A 24,605-nucleotide genomic window follows, 5' to 3' on the forward strand; every position below is an offset into this window, starting at 1 on the left:
TTGGACATAATGATGATGATGCATGGATATGATCAAAAAATAATGTATAAATATGTGAAAATTTAAAGGATAACTAAAAATATAAACATTATGATGTCAACTCTGCTGGGGATGTGCAGTAAGATACCTTCATGTTCATGAGAGTAACAACTGTTACAACCATGACTTGGTTGTTTCTTCTGGGTAGGATTGTTCATTCTAAGACCAACAACTCTACTCTGTATGTCCACAAGATCAAGACTCATATTCTAAGATGGGCATAGTGGCATTTGCCTGTGATCTAAGGACTTGGGAATTGAAGACACGAGAATCAGAAGTTTAAGATCATCTTCAGCTACATAGCAAGCCAGCTCTGTGTGAGTGTGTGTGTGTGTGTCTGTTTGTCTGCATATGTGTATACATGTGTTTCTGTCTCTCTGTGTGTATATATGTGTATGTGTCTTTGTGTGTGTGTGCATGTGTGTGTGTGTATCTATGTGCATACGTGTTGTGTTTGTTTGTCTGCATGTCTATGCATTTGTATCTGTCTCTCTCTGTATATGTGTCTTTGTGTGTGTGTGTGTGTGTCTGTCTCTCTGTGTGTATATGTGTAGTTGTAAGCAATAACTGGTGCCTCATGGCAGATTCACAGATGTTACCTAGCCAGAAATAACATGCATGTCTACCACAGGCCCACTTTGCAGCCAGCCATGTCTGAAGAGGTGCCTCATGGGAGGCAGTGTTTGGGGATGCATCTTCTGTCTTTGTTGTCAGCACAGAGCTAAGGATGGACAGCACTTTGCATGCATGTCATAATGTTCATTTGATTTTTATATTTTAAACCTGCTCTCATTAGTGTTTCTCTATTGATTGGCAGGAAGCCAGGCTCTGTGGAGCTGTCCCCAAGCTAGTTGATGTCCTTAAACTCTAGGGGAGCTGTTTGTAGACCTAAGTGCTGTCTTCACAGTTTTAGGGAGCTGTCCATTGGCTTAGTACTATACTAACATTCAGGGGAAGCTGTCCCTGGACCAAAGTGCTGCCTTTCCACATCCAGGGAGCTGTCTTAGGCTAGGTACTATCTTCAGTCCACACAGTGGTACCTAATACAGTAAGGAATCTGGAGCCCACAATTCCTGAGTGCCATTTCTTACTTCCTCCTGTCTACCAATTGCCTACCCTTCACCAAACACCACAGAGACAGTGAGCTCTCTGAACAAGCATTCCATGGTATAGGAAGTCAGGAGGGCTCATGGGACAATAAATCTACCCACACAGCTCCCATGTGCAGCCAGTGAGCCAAAGCCTGTGATGTGACAGCCACAAGGAGTTTCTGAGGATTTAGACTCAGGCCTTTGCCTCTCTGTTTTCTCCTCATTGTGGACAGCTGAATTCCTCTCCCTGATGTCAGGGATAGCTGCTCTGCTGGAAGAAGAGGCTAGCTGTAAATGCATAATCCATCAAGGACAAGGATGCCCACCTTTAGATGGGTGTGGTTGTGGTATTTTCAGAGTGGTATAGCCACAGGCTACAAAATGTCACTTTCAAACAGTTACTTACTAATAGAACTGAATTCACAGCCCTGGAATTCTTGTCAGGCCTGATCTTGATTTTCATTTCATCCTTAAACCAAAATTACTGAACTTCATTTTCAAGCATAATTTATCCCTCTTTTCATACCAGGTTCTCAGAGAAAGAATGCTTTGTCTGTGTGCAGTAAGACTCTGCGACCTCAGCTGTGCTGCCTCACACTGTGAATGTGTGACACTCATGTGCTTGTCTGTGGGGTGATGTGATTGTATCTCATCCAGAGTGAAGATGGGCAGCCCAGGGAAGCTAGGCAGTCAGATTGTAAAGCCAGGGTGCTTTGTGGGTTTTCTACTACTGTCTATGGCATGGCTGTCTAGTCAACTGTGTGGGAGCTTCCCAGGCTTTTTGTTTTTATCCTGGTAGGAGGCTTCAGGTTCCAAAGTGGGGAAGGCAAAGTGTGAGCTAGACATAGAATGGATGGGATGACAGGGAGCAGGGTGAATCATTCTCACATGTAGCATGCAAGAAGTAGCCACGTCTGTGTTGTGCATCTTTTTCCTTTTGGAAGGCTTCTGAACCTACAGGTTAAGTCATCTGCAGAGGCCCAGGTCAGTATCCATTTACACAGTCCCACTTAACTTCCTGTGAGGTTACATGACCCTCAGTTTATCATCCTGTGGCCCTACAACTTCACAGGTTTGTGAAACGTGAGCATTTTGAGCGCTGGTTTCTCCTAGTAGGATCCCATCATCTCCACAATGGAGTACAACAACATGCAGGAGACTTCTTCCCTTTCCTGAAGGCAGCAGTGCTGTATCCCTGTGTCTTTATGAAGGCAGGAAGAGCTACACACAGTAGGTGCCACAAAGCCAGAGCTCTACTGGAAATTGACACCTCTGGATGGTGAGGCATAGATCAAGAAATAGAGAGTGGGAGAGAGAGAGAGAGAGAGAGAGAGACAGAGAGAGAGAGAGAGAGAGAGAGAGAGAGAGAGAGAGAGAGACACAGAGAAACACATGGAGAGACACAGAGAGAGACAGAGACAAAGAGAGAGACAGAGACAGAGTGAGAGAGACAGAGAGAGACAGAGATAGAAACAGAGAGAGACAGAAAGAGAGACAGAGAGAGTGATAGACACAGAGAGAGACACAGAGAGAGATAGAGAGAGAGGTAGACAGAAAGGGACAAAGAGAGAGACAGAGAGACAAAGAGAGAGACAGAGAGAGACAGAGACAGAGACAGAGACAGAGAGAGACAGAGACAGAGAGAGACAGAGAGAGAGACAGAGAGACAGAGAGAGACAGAGAGAGACCGAGAGAGACAGAGAGACAGCGAGAGAATGAATCAAGTATAGAGAGACAGGGAGAGGAAAGAGATAGGTCTAGAGAGACATACAAACACAAAGGTGAAGAGAGAAATACACAAAGATACAGAGATTGAGACACACAGAGAGAGGTAGACACACACACACACATACACACACACAGGGACAGGGATGGGTCAGACAAGTCGAGAAAGGTAGGCAGACAGACAGAGATCTGTGACAAACTGACAAAAAGACAGAGAAAAGAAAAACACCATTCTCCACGGTTCCCATGGCTAAATGGCCTTCTACCAGTGATCAGTGCTGGATGGCTGGTGCCTTCCTTTATTTCCTTGGCAACCAGAGATCCAGTGTGTCTTGCTATGAGGCCATCTCATTAAGAAGCCTTGGACATGACCCCTCCCCCACTGTTATGTCAGGCCAGAGGCTACATCTTGATCAACAGGACTGTCAACAACTGCCTTTGGGCACACCAGAAAAGATGTGTGTTATGTGGCCAACAGGGTCTTGATTTAAGTTTCCTGGTTTATTGTGGATCCTTGGCTAAGAGAATATCTAAAGAGCTGAGTGGCCAGTGTGTCGATGAGTTTCTGTCTATAGAGTGTCCTGTCTGACTCCCAGGCCCTTTGGGCCTTCCTGTCAGTCTGAACAATAGTTATACAAGCAGAGATTGGGTATGGGCTCTAAGAGAGGCACACTGGTCTAAGAAGGAAGCTTGATGTTGCCTCTAACACTATAGCCTGAAAAGCTAACAGCAAGGGGAGCTACTGTCTCAACAACCTGGGAAAGTGGGCAAATGAGGCAGGCTTCAGCTCTGACCAGCCACATTGAATGCAATCACTCCATTCCGAAGAATATTTCTTTTCTGAACCTCTGTATAGTGTGGTATTAATTTGCCATCGGTTTCTCTGACCTAGCTTGTCAGTTGATCTTCAAGCTGTTTGAAGATAGGGCCATGTTATAGTTATTCTTTTCACTAGAAAGTCACCAGAAGGTCAGCACAAAGTGGCAAGAGCAATGCTGGTGGTGAGGATGCTGCTGATAGTAGGGATGCTGCTGCTGTTGCCAATGCTGATGCTATATGGGGTAATGCTCACAGGTGGGATGCTGTAGATGGTTCTGGGGTGCTGCTGCTTCTGGTGAGGATGCTGCTGGTGGTGAGGATGCTGATGCTATATGGAGTGATGCTCACAGATGGGATGCTGTGGATGCTGCTGGGGTGCTGCTGCCGCTAGTGAGGATGCTGATGCTGGTGAGGATGCTGATGCTGGTGAGGATGCTGATGCTGACAGCATGGTTGGACAGTAGCATCACCACATTCTTCCTCAGGGTCCTCTGTTAATCTAGGCACATCTGCCATTTGTATTCCTAATCTTTAAATCCACTTTCAAAGAAAGGGAGATCTTTTATTTTCTGGTTTTCCAGGTTGTAACAGTACAGCTCAAGAAATCAGATGGGAGGTTCAGAGCTGTGTAGTGCACAGAGCCATGTCAGCAGTTGCACTTACCTTCCTGGTGTGCCCTCTTTCCTGTTAATTTCTCACTGTGGTGAGTGGCTCTGCCTTTTCCCATACAGTGATGGTTGAGTAAGGTGTGTGCCTAGAAGAAAGTCTCTCCTGTTGAATCTCAGAGAATTCTGGGAATAGTCTCAGTGACGTTATACCTCCCGGTGGTCCTCACCCAACACCCTAACTGGGCCCTCCATATGATTGGAAACTTCTCACGCCACAAGTGCCCACCTTGATTTGGAAACAGACCAGTGAGTCTTCTTGATTCTAGGTTGTTAATCTTCAGGTTTTTTCCAGATTACCCAATATTACTCCTGGAAACATCTTGTTATTGATAGGTTGAGATTCAAAACTTCTTCGAGGTAGAAGAGACTGTGGAAACGTCTGTAATTTTAAACTCTGAGTGAAAGAGAAGGTGGAAGGAAGAGAACAAGTGGAGCTCTCCTCCACAACCTCCTTGAGTGTCTGACTGTCAGAGGCTCAGTGATTAAAGCAATGGTGGAAGCAGTAGCCAAGGGATGTCTGCCATGTCTGTCCAGTTACATATGATTAATGCTCAGTTATTCTGGAGCTTGTGTCAGGGTGAGTCTAGAATAGACCCCCTACTTTGAGTCACCAAAGAACAAGTCCCCTTCTGGTATTGTCACCTGCCTTTAGGGTTGTAGTTGCCTCCTTTGAGGGCAACAGAGTGTCAAAGCCATTACGTGGGATGAGGGAGTGGGATACTGGGAACCAACATTTTCTGCAATTTTTTTCCCCAGAGTTTCTGATTTGTGCTGTATGTTGGAATGCTCTTTCCTCCTCTTCCCCTTAATTTGAGTCAGAGTGTAAACACTGAAAGCAGATTGTCGGTCCCAGCCTGCTGCACAGATGTTGGACTAAGCCTGGTGTCTCTCCCTGGAGCTGTCCAATGTGAGGCGCTAATTAGAGATCCTCTGAGTAGAGCCGTCAGGCTGCATCAGAGAGAGGAAAGGATGCTGCAGGCACATTAATGAGCATTCGGATGAGGGCCCAGCCTCTGGTGTAGTGACCTGACCCGGTGTGCAGACAGTTTCCTGGAGAGGAGCAGCAGAGCCTGCAGCTGACTCCTTCACCTGACTTGTGGGGTATGACTGGAGGGCTGCTCTCTTGGCAGTATTCTTGCTCGCAAGCCCCTCCTCTTCTGACTTTTTATTTTCTAAAAGAACAACTGATTGCAGCTTGACTTGCACAAAAACTAAACCATTTAGACGATAGAGTTATGTCATTTTGGAAACAATAACAACAGCAGAAAAAGAATCGAAGAGGTAATGTTGAAACTCCTTCATCAGAAGAAGTAACTTCCAAAAGGTGTAGTGATCTGTTCAAATTCCTTCACAGGAGCTGCAACTGGACCCATGTCAAACATTTCCCAACTTTCAGCTTACTGTAGAAAAACTTGCCCCTAACCTTAAGCTTGGTCACCCTAACCTTAAGCCTGAGCATCAGGACCTGAATTCAGGTGCCCAGCACTCCTGTAAAAGCCAGGCATGATGACACATTCCAAAGAAGAGCAGGAAGAGACAGGAGCACCCTTGAGGATTTCGGGCCAGCTAGCCTTGCCAAATTAATGAGGTCCATGTTCAGTGAGAATTTTGTCTCAAAATACCAAACCAGAGAATAATAGAAGACACATAATGCTACCTTCTGGTCTCCTATGCACATGCACATCTGTATACACCCAGCAGTAATTTTCTCTGTCTCTGTCCTTCTGTCTCTACCTCTGCCTCTGTCTGTCCCTCCTCACTCCCATGCTCTCATTCACTCTTGCTTGGACATTACCACATGCAAGAGTCTAAGATACTTACATTAATGACATTTATGTCTGCAAACCTCATCCAGAGCTGTTCCCCTTAACTTAGATAGATCATGTGCTCTAAGCATAAAGGCAAAAGATACCAAGGAATGCAGTTTGAAAATATGTGTGAGGGTGGGACCCTTGGACCTTCCCTACCATCAAGGTATCTCTCAGTAGGCTTCCAGAACAACCTTCTTTGTTTTGATGATCTCAAAATTGGAATGTACTGTGTATGTCTGTGGAATGTTGGTGAGGTCATTTGTCAGAGTAGAATCATGAGATGCCTACCATTTCATACCATGCTCAGGTAATGGACCTTCATTGTTCTAGTTACAGAAAGCGTAGAGAAGACATGTTCTCCTGGATTCGAGGGGCCATGTCAAGTGGAGAACAAACTAGTGAATAACAGTGCAGTATGTGATAATGTGCTCCAGCAACATTGCAGTATAGGACATCGGTGCATAAAGAGTAGGAGTGAGACTCACTTCAGTGAATAGTCAGATCTGGGGAAAGAAGTGGCTCCAGACAATCTCTATTGAAGGGGAGTTGTGTTTACAAGAAAGCTATGCTCTCGAGTCACAGAGAACACTGGCACAAGCAGCCGATTCTAATATTTCTCCAGAAAAGATGTACACATGGCCACTGTGCACATAAGATTTCTCAACATCAATAGCCACCAGAGGGATGCAATAAAAACAAAACAACCACAAAACATGACGATATGGTACTTCCCAGCCACAAGCATGGCTGGTATAAGTAACTATAGGGATAATAAAATGACAGTGTTGAAGAGACTCCGAGCCCAATTCTTTGTTTGACAGAGCTACAAAAGAAGCTGGCACCTTTTGCACAGTGTTAAATATAATGATAACATGACCCTGTGAATTCATCTCTTAGACTTATATGCACCAACATTTGTCCATCTTCCAGACTTGGCAGCATACAGTTATTTAATAATAGCATTATTCAAAGTAGCACAAAGTGGAAGACTAGATGTCTACCATGTGATCTATGAATAAGCAGAATGTGGTAACAATACACAGAGGAGACTCACTCAGCCTAAAACAGGAAGGGGGGACCTTGGCACATGCCATGAAGTAGGCCAGATGCAAATGGTTACATGCTATAAGGTTCCATTTACAGAAATGTCTGCAGAGGAACACACTCTCAGGTGCATAAAGTAAAACTGGTTGCCTGGGGTGATGAGAGAAGAATGGGAACCTGAACAATGTTCTGATGAGGCGATGTTACGAGATTATTTAGTGGTGATGTTTGCACATCTGTGAACCCACTAAAAACCACAGGATTGTGTGATTTCATGGCCTGCTGCATCTCTAGAAAGTGCTACGTAAAAACCATTGCCTTGGTAACTAAGAAGTGTGGAGCTTAGCCATTCAACAAGGCTCATACATCAGAGAAGCTTTCTGCCATTGGGCATGGGTGGTTGATGGTGAAGACCTAACCTTACTTCATCTCTTCTTTTTCTCTAGGGTGAGAACTCTTCCCCTGAGAACATCCTGACCTACGTGGCCCACACATCAGCACTGACCTATCCTCCAGCAACCCGGATCAAGTATCCTGATAACCTTCTGCGGCCCCTCAGCCGGCTCCAGCCAGATGAGCTCAGCCCCAAGGTAGACGGCGACATAGACAAACAGAAGCTGATTGCAGCACTGGGTGCCTACACTGCTCAGAGGCTTCCTGGAGAAAATGACCCAGAGCCACGGTACCTTGTACATAGTTCTGCGAGAGCACCAAGGCCATTCTCAGCAACTGCTTTGTCTCAGAGATGGCCTCCATCTCCTGGAGACTCCAAAGACTCCCCCAGCGTGGATGATGGTGAGTATTTTGATGGCCCACTCTCACTGTATTGATGATTTCTTCTTGGAGGGTATTTCCATCACATGCCTGTTGTAGACACAGTGTGACAAAGCGACCTTATGTGGGTTCAGAGTCCCCCATTGCAGAGAGGAATCCTGCCATGAGGATACCCTCAATAGCTGGAGAGGAGGCAAGCACTCAGGGTATAGATGACTGGCTTAGCTCTTACCCTTTAAGACTGAACCTTGGACTGTGCCATCTGTCCTGTGTTTTCCAGCACAGACTAGGAATGCTGTCAGGTGTTCCATGTCATGTCATTCTAGGAGGCCAAATTTATGGCTAACCTCCAGATATGGTTGAGTAATTAATCCTCAGAGGTGTCCAGTCTACAGTTAGCACCATCCACAATGCAGTGGTGGATAGTGTAGACCTTAGTGTGGCCCTTATCAATGCTGTGGTTTTCAGTTTTATGGTAAGAGTGGTGAACCTGTGTGCCTGTCTATAGGGAAGTGGGGGCTATCTATAGAGGGATGGCAGCTTGGGTGCTTGCTGGATCCTGCTCCTTTATCACTTATAGAATGTTCTAGTCCTTTTGCTTTCTAATAACCGTCTGTAAGACTATCTCAAAGCAGACATATTATGCTGTGCCTCTACCAATAGAGACACGTGGATCCTACAGCTAAGCAGACAGAACCCTGAGGAGTCAGCTGAGGGCCACTGTGGCAGTGCTTGTCAGCTGTGAGCAAAGCTCACTTTTCATCGACAGTCCTGGTTCTCGCCACTGCTTTCCAGACAGGCAGCCTCATTTGCACGTTTCCCTTGCCTGTTAGAACATTGTTAACATTTTCAGGAATGCAGTTACCACATGGCCATTAAGAATATTTCCTTCTCATTGCTGATTGAGGGACAGCATGCATGAACCAGGCGGTATGCCCACTAGAGATATTGCATACACACTCTGTGTTTGCTAAGAGGACTGTATGTAGCCAACAGCTGGTCTTCCCTTACAGTGTTGTGCCTGTGCTGGTGATTTTATAGCACCGGCACTTTTAGGGACCCCTTATCTTGACCATATGGTCTTCTGTACCTCCCCAGCTCCTGGACTCTCTTAACTGGCCTCACTTGTCTGCACAGCCTCCTGTCTTTGCATATAGATAGTAAACTTGATCTTTGCCCATTACCTCAGTAAGTCTGCTAAGGGGAGATGCCCATGCCTTTTCTGTGTCCCCTGCTGTTTCTCCTCTATGGTCATATAGGGCCTTCCTCTTCTCTCTGACTCCCCTTACTCTATTTCTTTTCCCATCTCCCCAACCTAAAAAATAAAAATCCCATTTATTGCTGGACTCCGCCACAGTGATTAGAGCGGAAAAGAGGGAGATACCATTTTTCTACCAGTGGATGAAAATCTAACTGGAAAATGGGATGCTTGTGGATAGAGTGCCCCCACCTACAGTCTCCATGGCTCTGTGGTCCCGCTGCTTGCCCAGTGTGCAGTCTACTTTCCCAAACTGCTGTACGAATGGTCTTCTTAACCTCACTGCATGCTTTTAAAAGCACCACATAAAATGCTAAACACACACACACACCACCACCACCACCACCATCACTACCAACACCAACAACAAAACCATACTGGGTGGGGAACCCTGTGCATGTCACAGCAGCTTCAGCACATGGCCTGGGTCCCCATGCTTCTGCACCCCCACCCTTCCCACGTGATTTTGAACTGAACTCAGTCACTGTTATTGTACCTGCCCATGCTCCAATATGGTAGAGAGAGATAAGGACCAATGTATGGTCCCAACCACAGTGGCATCATTGCACATGAGTGTTCATAGTGACAGGGCCACAGAGTGTCTTTTCAGGGCTCACCTTTCCCAACTGCATAATGGCTCTCACAACAGGGCCTATGTAGGCCTTGGGCTTCTGGAAATATCTAGGCTTTTCCTCATTCTTGTCTGCGGTAGTTTTTCTCAGCAGCCAGGTCAGTTTTCTGAAGGAGTTTATCATATTGTACATTTTTGTTAATTGTATCCCAGTGGTGTTTAACTATTTCTGCTCTGTGCCTGGCATATGACAGTTCTTGTTAGACCTTAGGCATTTGTGGAGGTGCTTTGTGCTTCTGGGTACTGCCCACTGCCCGGCCCTTGTCTCTTTTAAGTTTGCTGGTGGAGTGGAACACCTACCCCTTATGGCAGGTTCTGGCTTTATCATTAATATACAACTCACAAACTGGAAAGATCCTCAGTCCCTTTGTTTTCTGAGCCCATTCTAGAAAAAAACACTCCAACCCAATCATCTCCTTAAAATATTCAGGTGGATTTGTAGTGAGTGTCCCCAATCCCCATTGTGGCCCATGGGCTCATAGAAGGCAGGACACCATGCTCTCCTGTCGTGTCCTGGGACTAGCTTGGACAGTTGCATTGCTCGCTGGGTGAATGAATGAGTGGACACATCTGCAAATTATCCCAAGCACTGCTCATTCAGCCTTCAAAAGCTGTGTTGTCATCAACTTCAATTTCCAGGAGAGAGAAAAAAAATACCTCAGAGGTTAATGGTACTGGAGCAAACACCTGGATCACTTCAGGGAAAGCTGGATTCACCAAGAACCAGCTGCCTAAATATCAACTAAACGCTATTCAGTTTTCTGCTCTGGTTAACAGCTCCTGGACTTTGGCCATTAAATCACAGTTTTGATCCCTTTTTATATGTGAATATGCAGTTACCATACAACAGAGCCGACAATGCCCCAGTTAGACACCCTACACCATCAAGTGAAACCTCTAATGCCAGGAATGGGCCTTGGTAAAAGACTGTTGGTTGTGTGCCTAACCCACTGCAAACATAACAAGTGTACACATTTGCATAACAGATACACGAGGGTCATCCTACTTCCCCCAGGAGACATGGGAGGTCCCCACACTTCACAGGACTTCCAAGGCTCTTTGCTGAGTTCTGCCACTAGGTAGTAGCGGTCCACATGACTTGTCTTTTTACTCTTTCACTTGGACTAGCTTTCTCCTGTCCCTGGACAAAAACTTAAGTGGCATAAAGTTCTGTATCCATTTTTGTTGTTGTTGCTGTTTTGCTTTGTTTTAAGCTGAAGGGCTAGCCAGATGGCTTATTGTGTAAGAGTTCTTACTGCACAAGCATAAGGACCTGAAGTCAGATGCCAGCATCCACTGAAAACCTGGGAATGGCCATGATGTTCCTGTAAACCCGCACTGTAGGAGCAGACAGGAGGATGACTGGAGCCAAGTGACCTAACTCCAGGTTTAGTGAGAAACTGTCTTAAGACAACAAAACAGAAAGTGACAGAGCAACTCCCCTCTAGTAGTGCATCTACACATACACACAGGCATGCACTCACACAGAGCTGTTTGGCTTCTACTTTCTCATCCTTACCAAAGCCACATATGTAATACTTTCTCCTTCCTTCTCTCATAACCACAAGAAATGAGAAGATAGACTGCTTGAATGGAGAGTCTTATGAAACACACCCTAAAAACAATGGGTGTCTGTCCCAGCATGCATCTGGGGCACTTCTCATATACTTACCTCTGAGAAATGAATGACACTTAACTGTAATACACCCCTCAAACTGTAGACAGCACATTTTACCATTGTTGGATTGTTTTCAGTGGATTCAGACAATACACTGATGTAGAAACCCAGGTGAAGAGAGAATAAAATAATAACTTTTTTTCTGAATCTTTTGAAAATAAGCAACATTTAAATGGAGTTCAGCAATCAAATGGACTATGTGTCTTTCATATAAGAGGCATGGTCAATTCTTCAGGATGATGAGAGTTTTAGACCTGATGATGACAGTAGTGGTGGTGGTAGTGATGATGGTGGTGGTGGTGGTGGTGATGATGGGGGTCATTATAGAGATGTCCATGGTGATAATGAAACAATAATTAAGGTGGTGTGGGATATTAAAGGGTGATGGTGGTCATGGTGATGATGAAGATTGTAAGGACATTGGTCATGAGGATGGTAAAGGTGGTTAAGATGGAAGCAAGATCAGTGGCGATCATGGTGAGGATGATAATGTTGGAATGGTAGGGATGCTGGTAAAGGTGGTTGTTATGGTGACAGTGATGGTAAGGGTGGTACTGAAGGTAAGAATGGTGGATGTGGGGTAGTGAAAGTGAGGCTGATAGTAAGGATGATGATGGTGGTGGTGGTGGTGGTGGTGGTGATGATGATGGTGGTGAAGGTGGTGACAGTTAGGATGCTGGTGATGGTGACAGTAAGGAATGATGATGAAGATGTGGAGGATGCTGAAGTTGAGGAATAGCAAAGGTGGAATGAGGATGATTTAAGAAGTAAGATAAGTATGGATGTGACTAAAACATCCTTCCTGTATACTACTGTTTACTACAGAGCAAATGCTGTTATGTGTATTTCACATCTTGCTCACCGAAGCAGGTTTGCAGTGAACCCTCTGCATGCTATCACTCACTCACTAAAGCATGTAACGTTTTGTTTGAGCCACCCTGCAAAGACATATAATTTTAGTGGGTCAGGCCTGCACAGCTGTGCATACAGAGTCATTGTGAGGTGATCTCCTATTCCAGGACTACATATTTGATGTTCTGACATTTCATGTAATTGCCCTGCTAGAGCTCACACAAAGCATTGAAAGCTACTTAAAATGTCATTATGAGCTAGCCAGAGCTCGGCGATGTGTAGTTCAATGGACAGAACAGAGGCAGATCTACTTTGATGGCATTTGATTGTGCTGAGCTGTACTCCATCTTCCAGCAGGGCAGCTGGGCTTTTAGATAAGCATTTTTTCAGTACAACCCTTTAAGAGGTTGACAATGATGCCTATGTGATAGTGTAGACAGAAGATGCCTAGTGCATACTTCATAGCAGTTATGTGGAGATGGCTTCCATTTTATGTTACGGACTCCCTTTTTTGCTAGACAGCAACCTAGAACCTTTCACAGTACCCCTCAAGTGCTCATAAGCTATAATTCACTATATGCACACATGGGGAAATTCATTCTTTGATGTAGCACTTGTAGAAGCTACACTTATTTCACCTGGAAGATGGAGGTGTCTGTTTTATAGCTCCACCACAGCTGTGGACATAGCTGTTGGTCATGTCTCCTTTGATGTGACCTTCATCTTCAGAGCACAGGACCATGGATGGCAGTGTGCACTTCCATACTGCCACCATATTTCCTCCCTCTTTTGATGAGATGAGAAAGAACTTGATGGGGACCATTGGAGAGTTTGCTTCTGAAAGGTTGTAAGTCAGAGCAGAAGGTGAGAAAAGCACCTTCCGGATGGCCATGCCGAGTGCTGGCCACATGAAAGCTAACCTCCCTGATTCCTTGCATCCAACTTTCTCAAAACCTCATTTGGGTAAAAAGCACTGAGAGGGTTCAGGATCCCAGGGGCATGCATGGCAGAGCGAGGCTTGACCTGGGTCTGGTGACTCTAAAACAAGTTGCTTTTCCAAGTGGTGATACTTGTCTGGAAGAGCAAATTCCATTGGTTGTTTATGTTTGGGAGCCCTGAACGACTAACTTGCCTGTAGCAGCAGGTACTCCTGACAGTGTGAATAGCAGAACTAGTGTAGGACCTAGTTTTGGTCTTTTCAGGGATTCTCAGGAATTTCTGGACTAGGGGCAGGCATTAGGAAATGTCACATCAGCGTCTTGGGCAACACAGCTGACCTGAGAATGAGGTAGCATCATCCTAGAAGTCAAGCCTTTTATTTTTGAGCTCCTAGGAAAGGTTCTGCAGGTTGAGGATGGAAGACACTTGCCCTGTACTTGTGGAAGCCCTGGGGAAGGGATCACTTATGCAGATTGGGCTGTTTGGCTGTTGATGGTCACTAGAACTAAAAAGCTATCATTCATCTACAAATGTTTTTTCCTGCCTTGGAAAGTGCTCTCAGAGCATGTGCCGAGTCTCACTCACATATATGGCCCTCTTCTGGTATCCATGCCTGCAGAGGGTAGTATCTTCCAAACACATAGCCTCTTGATTTAGTTACTGTACTCATCTTTACACTATATTCCAAGGACACATACCAGTTGCACTCCATGTGCTTATAATGAGGTTTAACATACATCCAGAAATTGTTTTAATTACTTTTTACCCTCTATCATTTACACATTTTATTAATTTTATTAAGTATCCAATTTATACTTTCTCTTTTATAACTTAGACTCCAAAGTTAAAACAGCGAGCTCCAACCTCTGATAAGGTATAATTTGGATTTTATCTTTAAAAAAAATCAGTAAATTAATTTGTTTGATAATAAAAATATGTAACAGATTTCTAAAAATAATTTCAAAAATGAACAGTTTTAGGCTTTGAATTTTTTAAAGATTTATAGTAAGTTTGGAAAGATGGTTTTCTGTTTATGTCAACTTGTCAGCTTGTAGGGTGAAATACACGCAGTCGTTTACAAACAGATTATTTTGCAAAAGTTTGGAGGCTATTTAGTTGAAATTCCAGAAAGAAAGTTGCTGCATGAACACTGAAATGTGTGACAGGTTAGGTGACAGTCATCCTGAATACCTGTCTGTTTTATGGGGAAAAAATAGTGGTGGAAAATGTCACTTGGTCATCTCATGGGGCTTGTTTCCTTTGTTTTGTTTTGAGACATGAACGTGTTGTATAGTCCAACTGAACTATAATGCCAGAACCTCTTGCATCAGCCTCTGAAGAAAAGATTGAAAATTAAGGCATAATTTTATGGACGGATATAATATTGTTCATAGACACACATACACACCACAAACATCATGTGTACCATATACATATAACACACATATATACATATAAAAATGAATGCATACCACACATCTATGACACATGCTTGCACATTCATACACACATCTATACACACCCCAAAATGTTTTGAATCTAGAAAGACTTAGCATATATTGTCAGTGTCTTAGTTAGGGTTCTACTGCTGTGAAGAGGCACCATGACCATGGCAACTGTTATAAGGACAATTTAAACTGTTATAAGGACTGTTAAAGGACATTTAATTGGGGATGGCTTACAGGTTCAGAGGTTCAGTCCATTATCATCAAGGCAAGAGCATGGCAGCATCCAGGCAGGCATGGTGCAGGAGATGAGAGTTCTACATATTCATCTGAAGTCAGCTAGCAGAAGACTGGCTTCCAGGCAGCTAGGATGAGGGTCTTAAAGTCCACACCCCAGTGACACAACACTACAACAAGGTCACACCTACTCCAACAGGGCCACACCTCCTAATAGTGCCACTTCCTGGACTGAGCATATACAAACCATCACAATAAGCAAACTTAATTTATATGCCTGGCCAACCATTAGGATATTGTGAGCCAGGTGTGGTGGTGCTGTCCTGTGATCGCAGTACTTCAGAGGATGGATGCATACATGGAGATAGATGGATAGCTAGTTGGGTTTATTGGTTGGTAGGTAGGTGGAGATTAATGATAGATGGATGTATAAAGATTGCAAGGATGGGTGGAGTGTGTGTGTGTGTGTGTGTGTGTGTGTGTATGGATGGATGGATGGATGGATGGATGGATACTTGAGTGGATGGGAGGTTGAGTGGAACTTGGGGCCTGCCTTTAATGGCCAAAATTCACATTTTATTTTTATATACATGCTTATACTTTGACAAAAAAATTGTACTAAAAGTCATAATCTTTTTTTAAAATTAGGTTTTATTTTATTTTATATGTATGAGTGTCTTGCCTGAATTTATGTATGTGAACCATGTGTAGGCCTGGAGGCCAGAAAAGGGTGTTATATCCCATAGTACTAGAGCTGGTATGTATGTGAACCACAGTGTGGGTACTGGGAACTGAACTAGGATTATCTGCAAAAGTATCAAGTATTTTACCATTGAACAATCTCTTCAAGTGCCAAAGTACAATATTAATCTGGGTAATGGGCATATTGAGAGGTTGTAGCTGGCTTGCATGGCTGAACATCTAAGGGCTCTCAACTGTTTTTCTGTGTTACTTGGTTAAGGTTTGCACTGAGAGGCATACGCAATCCATATCATTAGCCCATTACTGAGACAGTGCTTGTGATGTGCCAAGGCCTTAAGCTATGACTTCACCAGATGACATTATATACCTTATTGGCTTTTGTTGTTCAATAAATGAATAGTGACAGTGAGATCAAAACTCCCTGAATTCTGGGACAAGACTCAGACTATCCCTCATGTGGGACTATGAAGTCTATGCCGGAGTTCCATCTCTTTCAGCTGTGTGAAGTCACTTTTGGGACATGGCATTCATCCTCCTTTCTAGTCAGCTCTTCCTCTTGATGATCCAGCTCCACAGCCCTAAGGGGCATAGTGCTGCAGGAATGGCATTGTGATTTCCAGGAACTTCATTCATGCTTGTGACCCAAAGTCGTAGTCCCTGCTCTAGAAGGAAAGAAGGGAATCTTATATAGACCTGGAATTATTTGACCCCAAAAAAGTGGTAAGTGGCTCTCCATAGCCTTAGTGCCTGTGTATTCTGGTAGCTCTGTGCCTATAGATCAAGCAGGGTTAGGGTTAGCTTTTGTATGGTGAGCTTCATCTTTGTTAAATTTCTCTCTCTGACCCTTTCCCCCTTGACTACCTGCAGTCTCTCTGGTTGGCATGCTAGTTTCCAGAGCTGGATGCTTTCCTTGTCCGCAAGGCCCATATGAATGGAGCACAGTATTGTCAAGGACATGAGCCACACTGTGATACTTTCCTGCTCATGGTGAAGTGGTGTGTGTGCGCGCACGCACCATGATGAGCTTGGCCTTGTGACCACTACTGAAGGAAGTGAGAGAGAGACACTCTGTAAAACATCATGCATCTTTTGTTTGTTTGTTTGTTTGTTTTTCACTCTTGGAGTGAGATGTTCAGTCACAAAGGCATCTTCTCACTCATGACTGTTCCCATAGGCTTCCCTTTTAGAGTAGCTTGGAGAGTTCAGAAGAGGCTCCATAGCAGTGCGACCAGAAGTGCAATGAGAACTCACTGAGGGAGGAGTGTCAACAAGGGCAAGGACAACTGGGAATTGTCTTGAAACTTAAATTCACTTCAAGGGCTCTAAAATACCAATCTTTGTAACACCAGGGGTCTGAATGACCGAGAGCACCGTCTTCTGTCCTCTCAGCTGTAAGACTCGTATTAACCAGACATGATATTGTGATGCACATGCAAATTCAGCATCTGAGTCCTCAAGAGCTCAGAGGGCTGTAGAATAGGCTGGGCTCAGTCCAGTTTATCTGAAAATCTGTGGAGTGGTCTCACAGTCCCCTCTGGTTCTGGGCACAGTACACATTGCTCTGCATTGGGAGTATGGAGTAGGTGTGAAGGTTTCTGTGTGCTGTGTGTTTAGTGTGACAGGCTTGCCCACATGTAACTATACTGCTTTTGTGCCCAGAGTCCACTCCTGCCTGTTGATGGGAGGAGGAGGTGAGCAGTAAACTTGAAATGTGCAACCCTAGCTCAAAGGAGAAAAGTCTGGAAAATGCAAAAAGCCTACATACCTTATTGGTAAGAATCAGATGCTTCTACTTCAATAAGTTAAGGATTGGTGTGAGACCCAATGTAGATCTAGGTGACCTCTATGACTGGTAGCACCGTCAGGTTGCCTCAGGAAGGTGGAGACACAGAGCTGAGCTGTCATATCTAAGTGTTGAGATAGAGATGCCAAAACTGAACTCTTACAAAAAGAAATCTAGGGTTCCCTTATACTTGAGAAGTTGGCCTCCACCAGACTTAGAATCTGTTATTCTGTTAGAGTTGAGGCAGAACTGTGCATAGGAACGAGTTTTGTGGTGTGTGCTTAGGTAACCACCCCCAGCTTGCAAGTTCCCCATGCACCCCGCTGACAGTTACTGTTCTGAAGTGAGGCTGTCCTATGAGATCATCAGTGATGGTGCTGGTCCTTCTCAGTCAAGTGTCCTTGAGTGCACATTTCCACAGCACTGCTTATGTCTAACTCCCATCAACAGGCAGGAGAGGAGTCTGGACACAAAAGCAGTGTTGTTACATGAGCGTACAGCTATGGCACATCTGCCCACCCCAGCCTTGTTCCTCTCTGACTCTGAGTGGATACCTAGTCTAGCTGCTGTTTCTCTGCTCTCTGGGAATATGGCACCTCTGATGAAGAACACATGTATTTACCTATGTGAGTGATTGCTGAACCTCTAACAAGAACTGTGGAATTCATCTTCCCTCAAACTACATGGACAGCCCCCTGTTTTTTTATGTACCTCCAAAATAGATGCCATATTCTCTGACCCCATGAGCTGCCTTTTCTTCCCTTGGATTTCTTGAGCTTTAAGGGGAGGGATTTAGGGCTAAGTGTTCCAAGGCCTCTCGCTCTCTGCATAATGTCTGGCTGTAGGTGACTGTATGTCTTCCCATCTACTGCAGAGGAAGCTTCTCTGATGATGGCTGAACATGGCACTGATCTATGAGAATGTCATCAGGAGTCATTTTTGTTACTCTTTTTGTTTGTTTGGTTTTGTTTTTTTTTTAGAATAGTAGAATTTGATTTTAACCTTGGTCCTTCAGTTATCTAGTCTCCGGTTATTGATCATCAAAGCAGTGTCAGGTACGGGGTATGGGTTCCATCTTGTAGAGCGGGCCATGAGTCAAATCAGATATTGGTTGGTTACTCCCGTAAGCTTTGTGGCACCACTGCACACCACTTGCAGTCATGGCAGCATTGTAGAACAAAGGGTTTGTGTCTGCCTTGGTGTTTATGTTTAGTTTTTGGTAGCATGCCGAGTAGCTTTCTATACTAGAGATGTTAGAACACAGGGGTAAAGGCTGTCTGTAGGCAAAAGCTTGACTTTTCTATGTTCCATGAATCGTGGAGGTGTTAATAATGCCTTGTTAATTTATTGAGAACAATCTATAGTCTTGGCAACAGTCTGGGTTGTTTGGGGGATTCAACTGAGCAATACTCCATTATATAGATGAACCACATTTTCTTTATTCATTTTTCTGTTGAGGGATATCTAGGTTGTTTCCAATTTCTGCTTTGTGAATAGACCAGCAATGAACATCAATGAGCAAATGCCCCTGTGGTAGGATGAAATGGTTTTGAGATATATGCTGAAGAGTGCTATAGCTAAATCTTGGGGTAGATGATTCTCATCTTCCCAAGGAACTGCCACACTGATTTTCATAGTGGATGTTTAAGTCTAAAATCCCACTACCAATGGGTGAGCACCCTTCTTCACATCCTTGCCAGCATGAGCTGACACTTGTTTTATTGATCTCAGTTAGCCATTATGGCAGGTATAAGATAAAAATCTCAAACTAGTTTTGATTGGCATTTCCCAATCCCTAAGGGTGTTGAACACTTCTTTAAGTGTTTCTCAGATGTTTGAGTTTCCTCTTGAGAATTCTTTGTTTATATCTTCACCCCACTTTAATTTTTGTTTGTTTGTTTGTTTTATTGATATCTAGTTTCCTGACAATTTTTTGTTTCATTTGTTTTGTTTTTGTTTTATAGGCTGCTTTGTATAAATGATAGTGTCCTGCCCATGCAGAGGGCCTGAATATCCTCAGTCATAGTTTGTCTTGTTTGTTGAAAGTCAGGGTCAAGTTTCAACTCCCGTTGTATGCAAGCCACTCTACACTGTACTTGGCTCTGTACACATAGGAACTGGACTAGTTGACAGATCCTTCTAAAGGGTTTTCCAGCACCAGCTAAACTTCTGTATTATCCCGATCCTCTCGTGATATTGCTCTTTCATGAGCACTGTCTTTTGCTGTCCCTTCCTTGAAGATGCGGTCTTGTGGGTCTCCAGTTTCTGCTGATCAGGCTCTATGAGACAGTGGCCACAGGGACTCCCAGCATGCTCCACTGCACATCCTGTCTCCTTTTGTCCCTGGGCACTTCTCCCTTCACATGGCATTATCCCTGAATGTCCACCCAAGGTATGCTTACACATAAACTTCAGGGGGCTGTCACAGCCTCTCAGTATTGCTACATCCTTATATTCCAGACACTACCTATGATTCCAGACATTTGAGCTTAAGGGAACTTTCCTGCCCTCAACCTCACACTGAGGTCTAGAAGTTGTTCAGGAGCAAAACTGGGCAGATGCAAGGGAACCTTGGTTTCCCTACCCACATCTGTCTGTGATGGAGGATGTCTGACACTTGTGGGACCAAGTCAATGGGGCTTTGTATCAAAGCAGAGAGGGAGATCAGGAGAAGGAATGAGGGCAAGGGGAGTGAGAAGGAGGTAGGAAGAGGGGGGATGAGAAACGCCCATAGAGAAACACACACTTGGTCTCAGACAATATTTTTGTGGTTGTTTCTCATTGTAAAAGTATGGCATAGCAACTGTTAGTTGAATACAAAGCCCTAAGCAGACACATAAAATGGACCCAGAGTTGAGGTCTGTGTTGAAGTAGGCTGTCTACCCATCCATATAGCCCACATCTCTCTCATCATGGAGACTTGTCCTTTCTCACACTGTCAGAGGACTATTTGGGGTCCTGGGGAACATAGATTTGTGTTGAATATTCATTTTCAAACATGCCTCATATAAGGGTCTTTTAAAAAGCATCACCTTCCTGTCTTACAGTTGGTTCCTGCAACAGCTACCTTGAATAGATGTTAGCTAGAGCTATCAAAGAGTAGAGGCTGGTGAACTTCAAGCATAGTATATGTCCCTGGCAACCTTCCCCTGGGCCCTAGCCAAGAAGAAGGTTCTACACCCCAGGCAGTAACATTTCCTGAGCTCCATGTATGGACTCATCCCCAACAAAGGTTTGGCTGGCTGCGTGGGGAACATGCCTTCTGAGCTCACTTCCCACTCAGCATAGGGACCACCAGGCTCAGTATCTATGCAGGACATATCATCACACTGCTCAGAGTGCCTGGCGAAGCTTATCTCCATAAGCTTCAAGACGTATGACAGCTGTCCATCTTGGCAGCATCTGAGTGACTAGGTAGAGTGAGGGTAGAGTATGAGCCACAGTCTCCCTTCATCCTGTAATTGCTTTCTATTCTAGGAGAGACAGATACACTTATTCTTGTTGATATAATGGTTTGTTGCTAACCTGAAAGATCCTCAATGAGATGTGAGCCTCTTCCCTAGTTGAATCTGTAGTTGCTGATGAGACCTTCTCTCTCCTTCTCTGGGCACTCAGTAAGTCCCTCCTTCTCCATGGGCTCTATGTCCAGCTAAACATAGAAAAGTTCACATGCACACCCCCCCAAGCCAGGCTACTTCTTATGCTGCCTAGATCATTAACTCTGACTTTTGTCTGTGCCCTTAGACACACTCCTGCAGAGTCTCCTGAAGGATTTGCAGCAGAACTCTGAAGTGGACCGCCTGGGCCCCATGAAGGAGGAGAAGGCAGACTCAGTTGCTGGAGCCATACAAAGTGATCCTGCAGAGGGAAGCCAAGAAAGCCATGGGAGAGGGGCTGAAGGACAGCCAAGAGAGCAGACAGATGCCCCAGAGACAATGCTTCAAGGTGACCTCCCCTACTCCTTGGATCCTTTGCATCTGGGTGTTCACAGGAAGGGGAAAAGCTATATGGAGGGACTGGAGGAGGAGGGGGCCTAGAGAAGGAGTGAGACCATGCCATGCAGAGGAGAATAAGCTATGGAGAGGGAATCTAGGGAGGTAGTAAGACCACAAGAAGAAGAGGGAGCTGCAGGGAGGGGGGAATCCTTCTCACCAGGCCATAAATGCATTCTTTTTGCTGGAGAGATGGATATGTATTAAAGAGTTTTATCTGTTTGAACTTTTGCCTCTAAAAGCTTTCTTAACAGACTAAGCTTACCCAAGCAATTATGTTGAATGGCAAATTGATCTCAGACAGTGGGTTTGACTCCTGCGTGCTGAGGTTCAGAATTAGGAAAACCTAGGAGTGATGGAGAGTGCCTTTGTTTGGGTCATGCCAGTATGCACTGTCAAATATTTAAACAATAAACCGAAAAGTGTTCATTCAACTGTCTGCATCTACTTCTTTGGCTACTTGGAGCAGCAGACAGCATCATGCTCCATTTAATCTGGAGTGGCTGCTCAAGGCAGGCAGGCCTTTAGACTCTGAGCTCTGAAGATGATAGGCATACAAAATCCTGTTGAAAGCCAGATGGGAGGTACAGTCCCCTCCCCTGTGGAGTAGAACAGAGGCAAGTCACAAGTGTCAGAAGGGGAAACCAAACACAGGAAGATCTAGAGTCCCCTGTGAATTGAGGGATGTTCCCTGAGTTACACACCCTTGGGAATCTGTTCTGGTTAGGTTTTTTTCCCTCAACTTGACACAAGTTGGAGTCATCTGGGAAGAGGGAACCTCAACTGAGAAAATACCTCCATCACATTGGCCTACATACAAGTCTGAAGGGTATTTTCTCCATTAATGGTTGACGTGGAGGGGTGCAGTCTACTGTGGGTAGTGCCACCCTTGTCAGGTGTTTTGGGGCTGTATAAGAAAGCAAGCTGAGCAAGCTATGATTAGCCAGCCTACAAAGCAGCCTTCCTCCATTATCCCTGCTTCAGTTTCTGCCTAGAGTTCCTGCCCTGACTTCCTCAATAATGGGTAGTAAACTATATCTGAAATAAACTCTTTCCCAAGTTGCTTCTGGCCATGCTGTTTTCTCACAACAATAGAAAGAAAAACAGGGCAGCATCCCATTGGCCAGAGTAACAACCCACATGATCTTTAATATGAAGTTGTTTGGGTTGATTTGCCAGCTTTTATAATGATTAACTGTGGTGAGGCATGGGGTCCTCCGAGCTATGGCAAACACTGAAGATGCTGGCAGGTCCGTCTGTGAAGCTCAGAGTGTTGCCTGCAAGTGATGCTGTGTCTAAGTCTGCTTAGCAAACCCATCCTCTGCTCTGCAGTTTATAGAAATGTGGTCATGCTGTTCCACCTCATGTGCACATGAGGACTCTGTGTGGTCATCATGTCATGCACTGGGACACCCATGTGGACATTTTTCAGGGACTTGGATAACACACTTCTGTCTTCTACAGATCACAGACTATCAGAGGTGGATGACCCAGTGTACAAGGAGGTAAGATGACATCATATTGATCTAAAATCATACTGTTATCCATCATCTTTATATTTATAAAATGCAGTTTCCTAGATGCTAGAAGAGTACGGGGAAAATCCTCATAATCCTCACATTGAGAAAACTGGAGACTGTGCACACAACCCTATAGACCTAGGTATAGAATAACATATGTTTCAGATTATAAATGAACAATTAGTCATTATATAGAGACATTAAAATACAGTGGATTAAAAAAAGGGAACTAATATTCTCAGAATCCCTCTCCCATAAGAACATCGCAGGCCCATCTAGTAGACCTGCTAAGTCCTGCATACTTCTTCTGAGGCCCCCTGGCTGAGAAACACAGACCCCTGAGCACCTGGCATTGTCCCAGCTTCCCTGGTGTCTTGTGTAGCCACACAGTTGTAGGTTCTTCATCACAGAGGTGATCTAGTATTTAAGAAAGGCCTAGGCCTTATGAAAGGGCTTAATCAGCCAACACCTATATACTGCCTGTCAGCAATACCCAATAGCTTTATTAGATGGGGGTGGGTGGGTTCTTACTTGAATACTGTGGTCTCTAAGTTTTAAGGCAGCAGAAAATCTGCTCAGGTGGCAGTGATGCCATGTGGTTCCATAAAACCTGCTTGTGTCATTTTGCTTGCTTGTGGATCGGTGCCTAATGAATGCCAGCAGGGAATGCCAGCAAATTGAAATCACAGCCACAGTGGGACTTCCACCTGAGTGGTGATGGAGAAAGTGGGTCAAGAAACGGTTTCTGGATTTGGAGTAGAATGCAAGCCACCCAGGGCCCGCAGTCCTCATGGTTGCAGTCTCAGAATTCACCCTAGACCTGAACTTAGTAAAACCATCAGACTCCCCTCATGGCCTCCTTGCCTCTACCAAGGCCTCCCCATGCCCTTGTTGAGCTTTGGCTCTTCTATATTCCATGTGTTATGCTGACTTCTTCTATTGCTTTGAGTGTTGGGTTCTCCTAGCTCTCTATTTAGTGACACCTTTCCCTCGTATGAGATCCCTCCATCTTTATCCTCTGTCTTTCAGAAGCCCCTCGTGGCTAACCAACTGCCTTGTATTGTTGCAAATCAAAATTGGAGTAAATGCCTTTATCAAACTATTATATTCACATATTCAAAAGGAAAACTCATAACTTCTAGTCGAGAGGGAGTGATTTTCCTCACAGCTATTTATTTCTTCAATATATTTATTTGGTGAAGTAAGTTATAAAAGAAATCACACACACCCAGTTCTGGTCTAGTGTAAAATCAGAAATATAATTGCACAGGTAAAACTACTCCACTAGACTGGTAAGGGCTTTTGCTTCTGTACACATCACGAGTCACACCCTGGAGGTCTTGTCCTCATTGAAACATCACCTTTGACAGGGGTTAGACACTATTTCAAGTCTGGAACTGCTGATCTCTTCTGTGATCATTTTATGTCCAGCTTCTCCAAGGCTGAGTATATGAAGCAGAGGTAGGAATGTGGGCAATGATGAAATGAGGCTTGTTTAGGACAAACAAGTTCTCAGTTCATAACCATGAGCCACAATCATAGCATCCTCCTGAAGATGCCAGTGTGTGCCCAAGCTGTCACCTGATATGAAGAAAGT

At 44.5% G+C, this 24,605-nt stretch overlaps 1 protein-coding gene across 1 annotated transcript in view; it reads left to right on the forward strand.

The window, feature by feature from the left end:
- Positions 1-24,605, forward strand: part of Ptprn2 (protein tyrosine phosphatase receptor type N2) — a 748,763-nt gene that overhangs the window by 327,928 nt on the left and 396,230 nt on the right. Inside the window, exons 6-8 of the mRNA XM_021179074.2 lie at positions 7,644-7,992; positions 21,241-21,441; positions 22,953-22,993. Of these exons, the coding sequence (XP_021034733.1) occupies positions 7,644-7,992; positions 21,241-21,441; positions 22,953-22,993 (591 nt within the window). The remainder of the gene's footprint in view (positions 1-7,643; positions 7,993-21,240; positions 21,442-22,952; positions 22,994-24,605) is intronic.

The sequence above is a fragment of the Mus caroli genome, chromosome 12 (genome assembly GCF_900094665.2).
Source record: "Mus caroli chromosome 12, CAROLI_EIJ_v1.1, whole genome shotgun sequence".
NCBI classification, from domain to species: domain Eukaryota; kingdom Metazoa; phylum Chordata; class Mammalia; order Rodentia; family Muridae; genus Mus; species Mus caroli.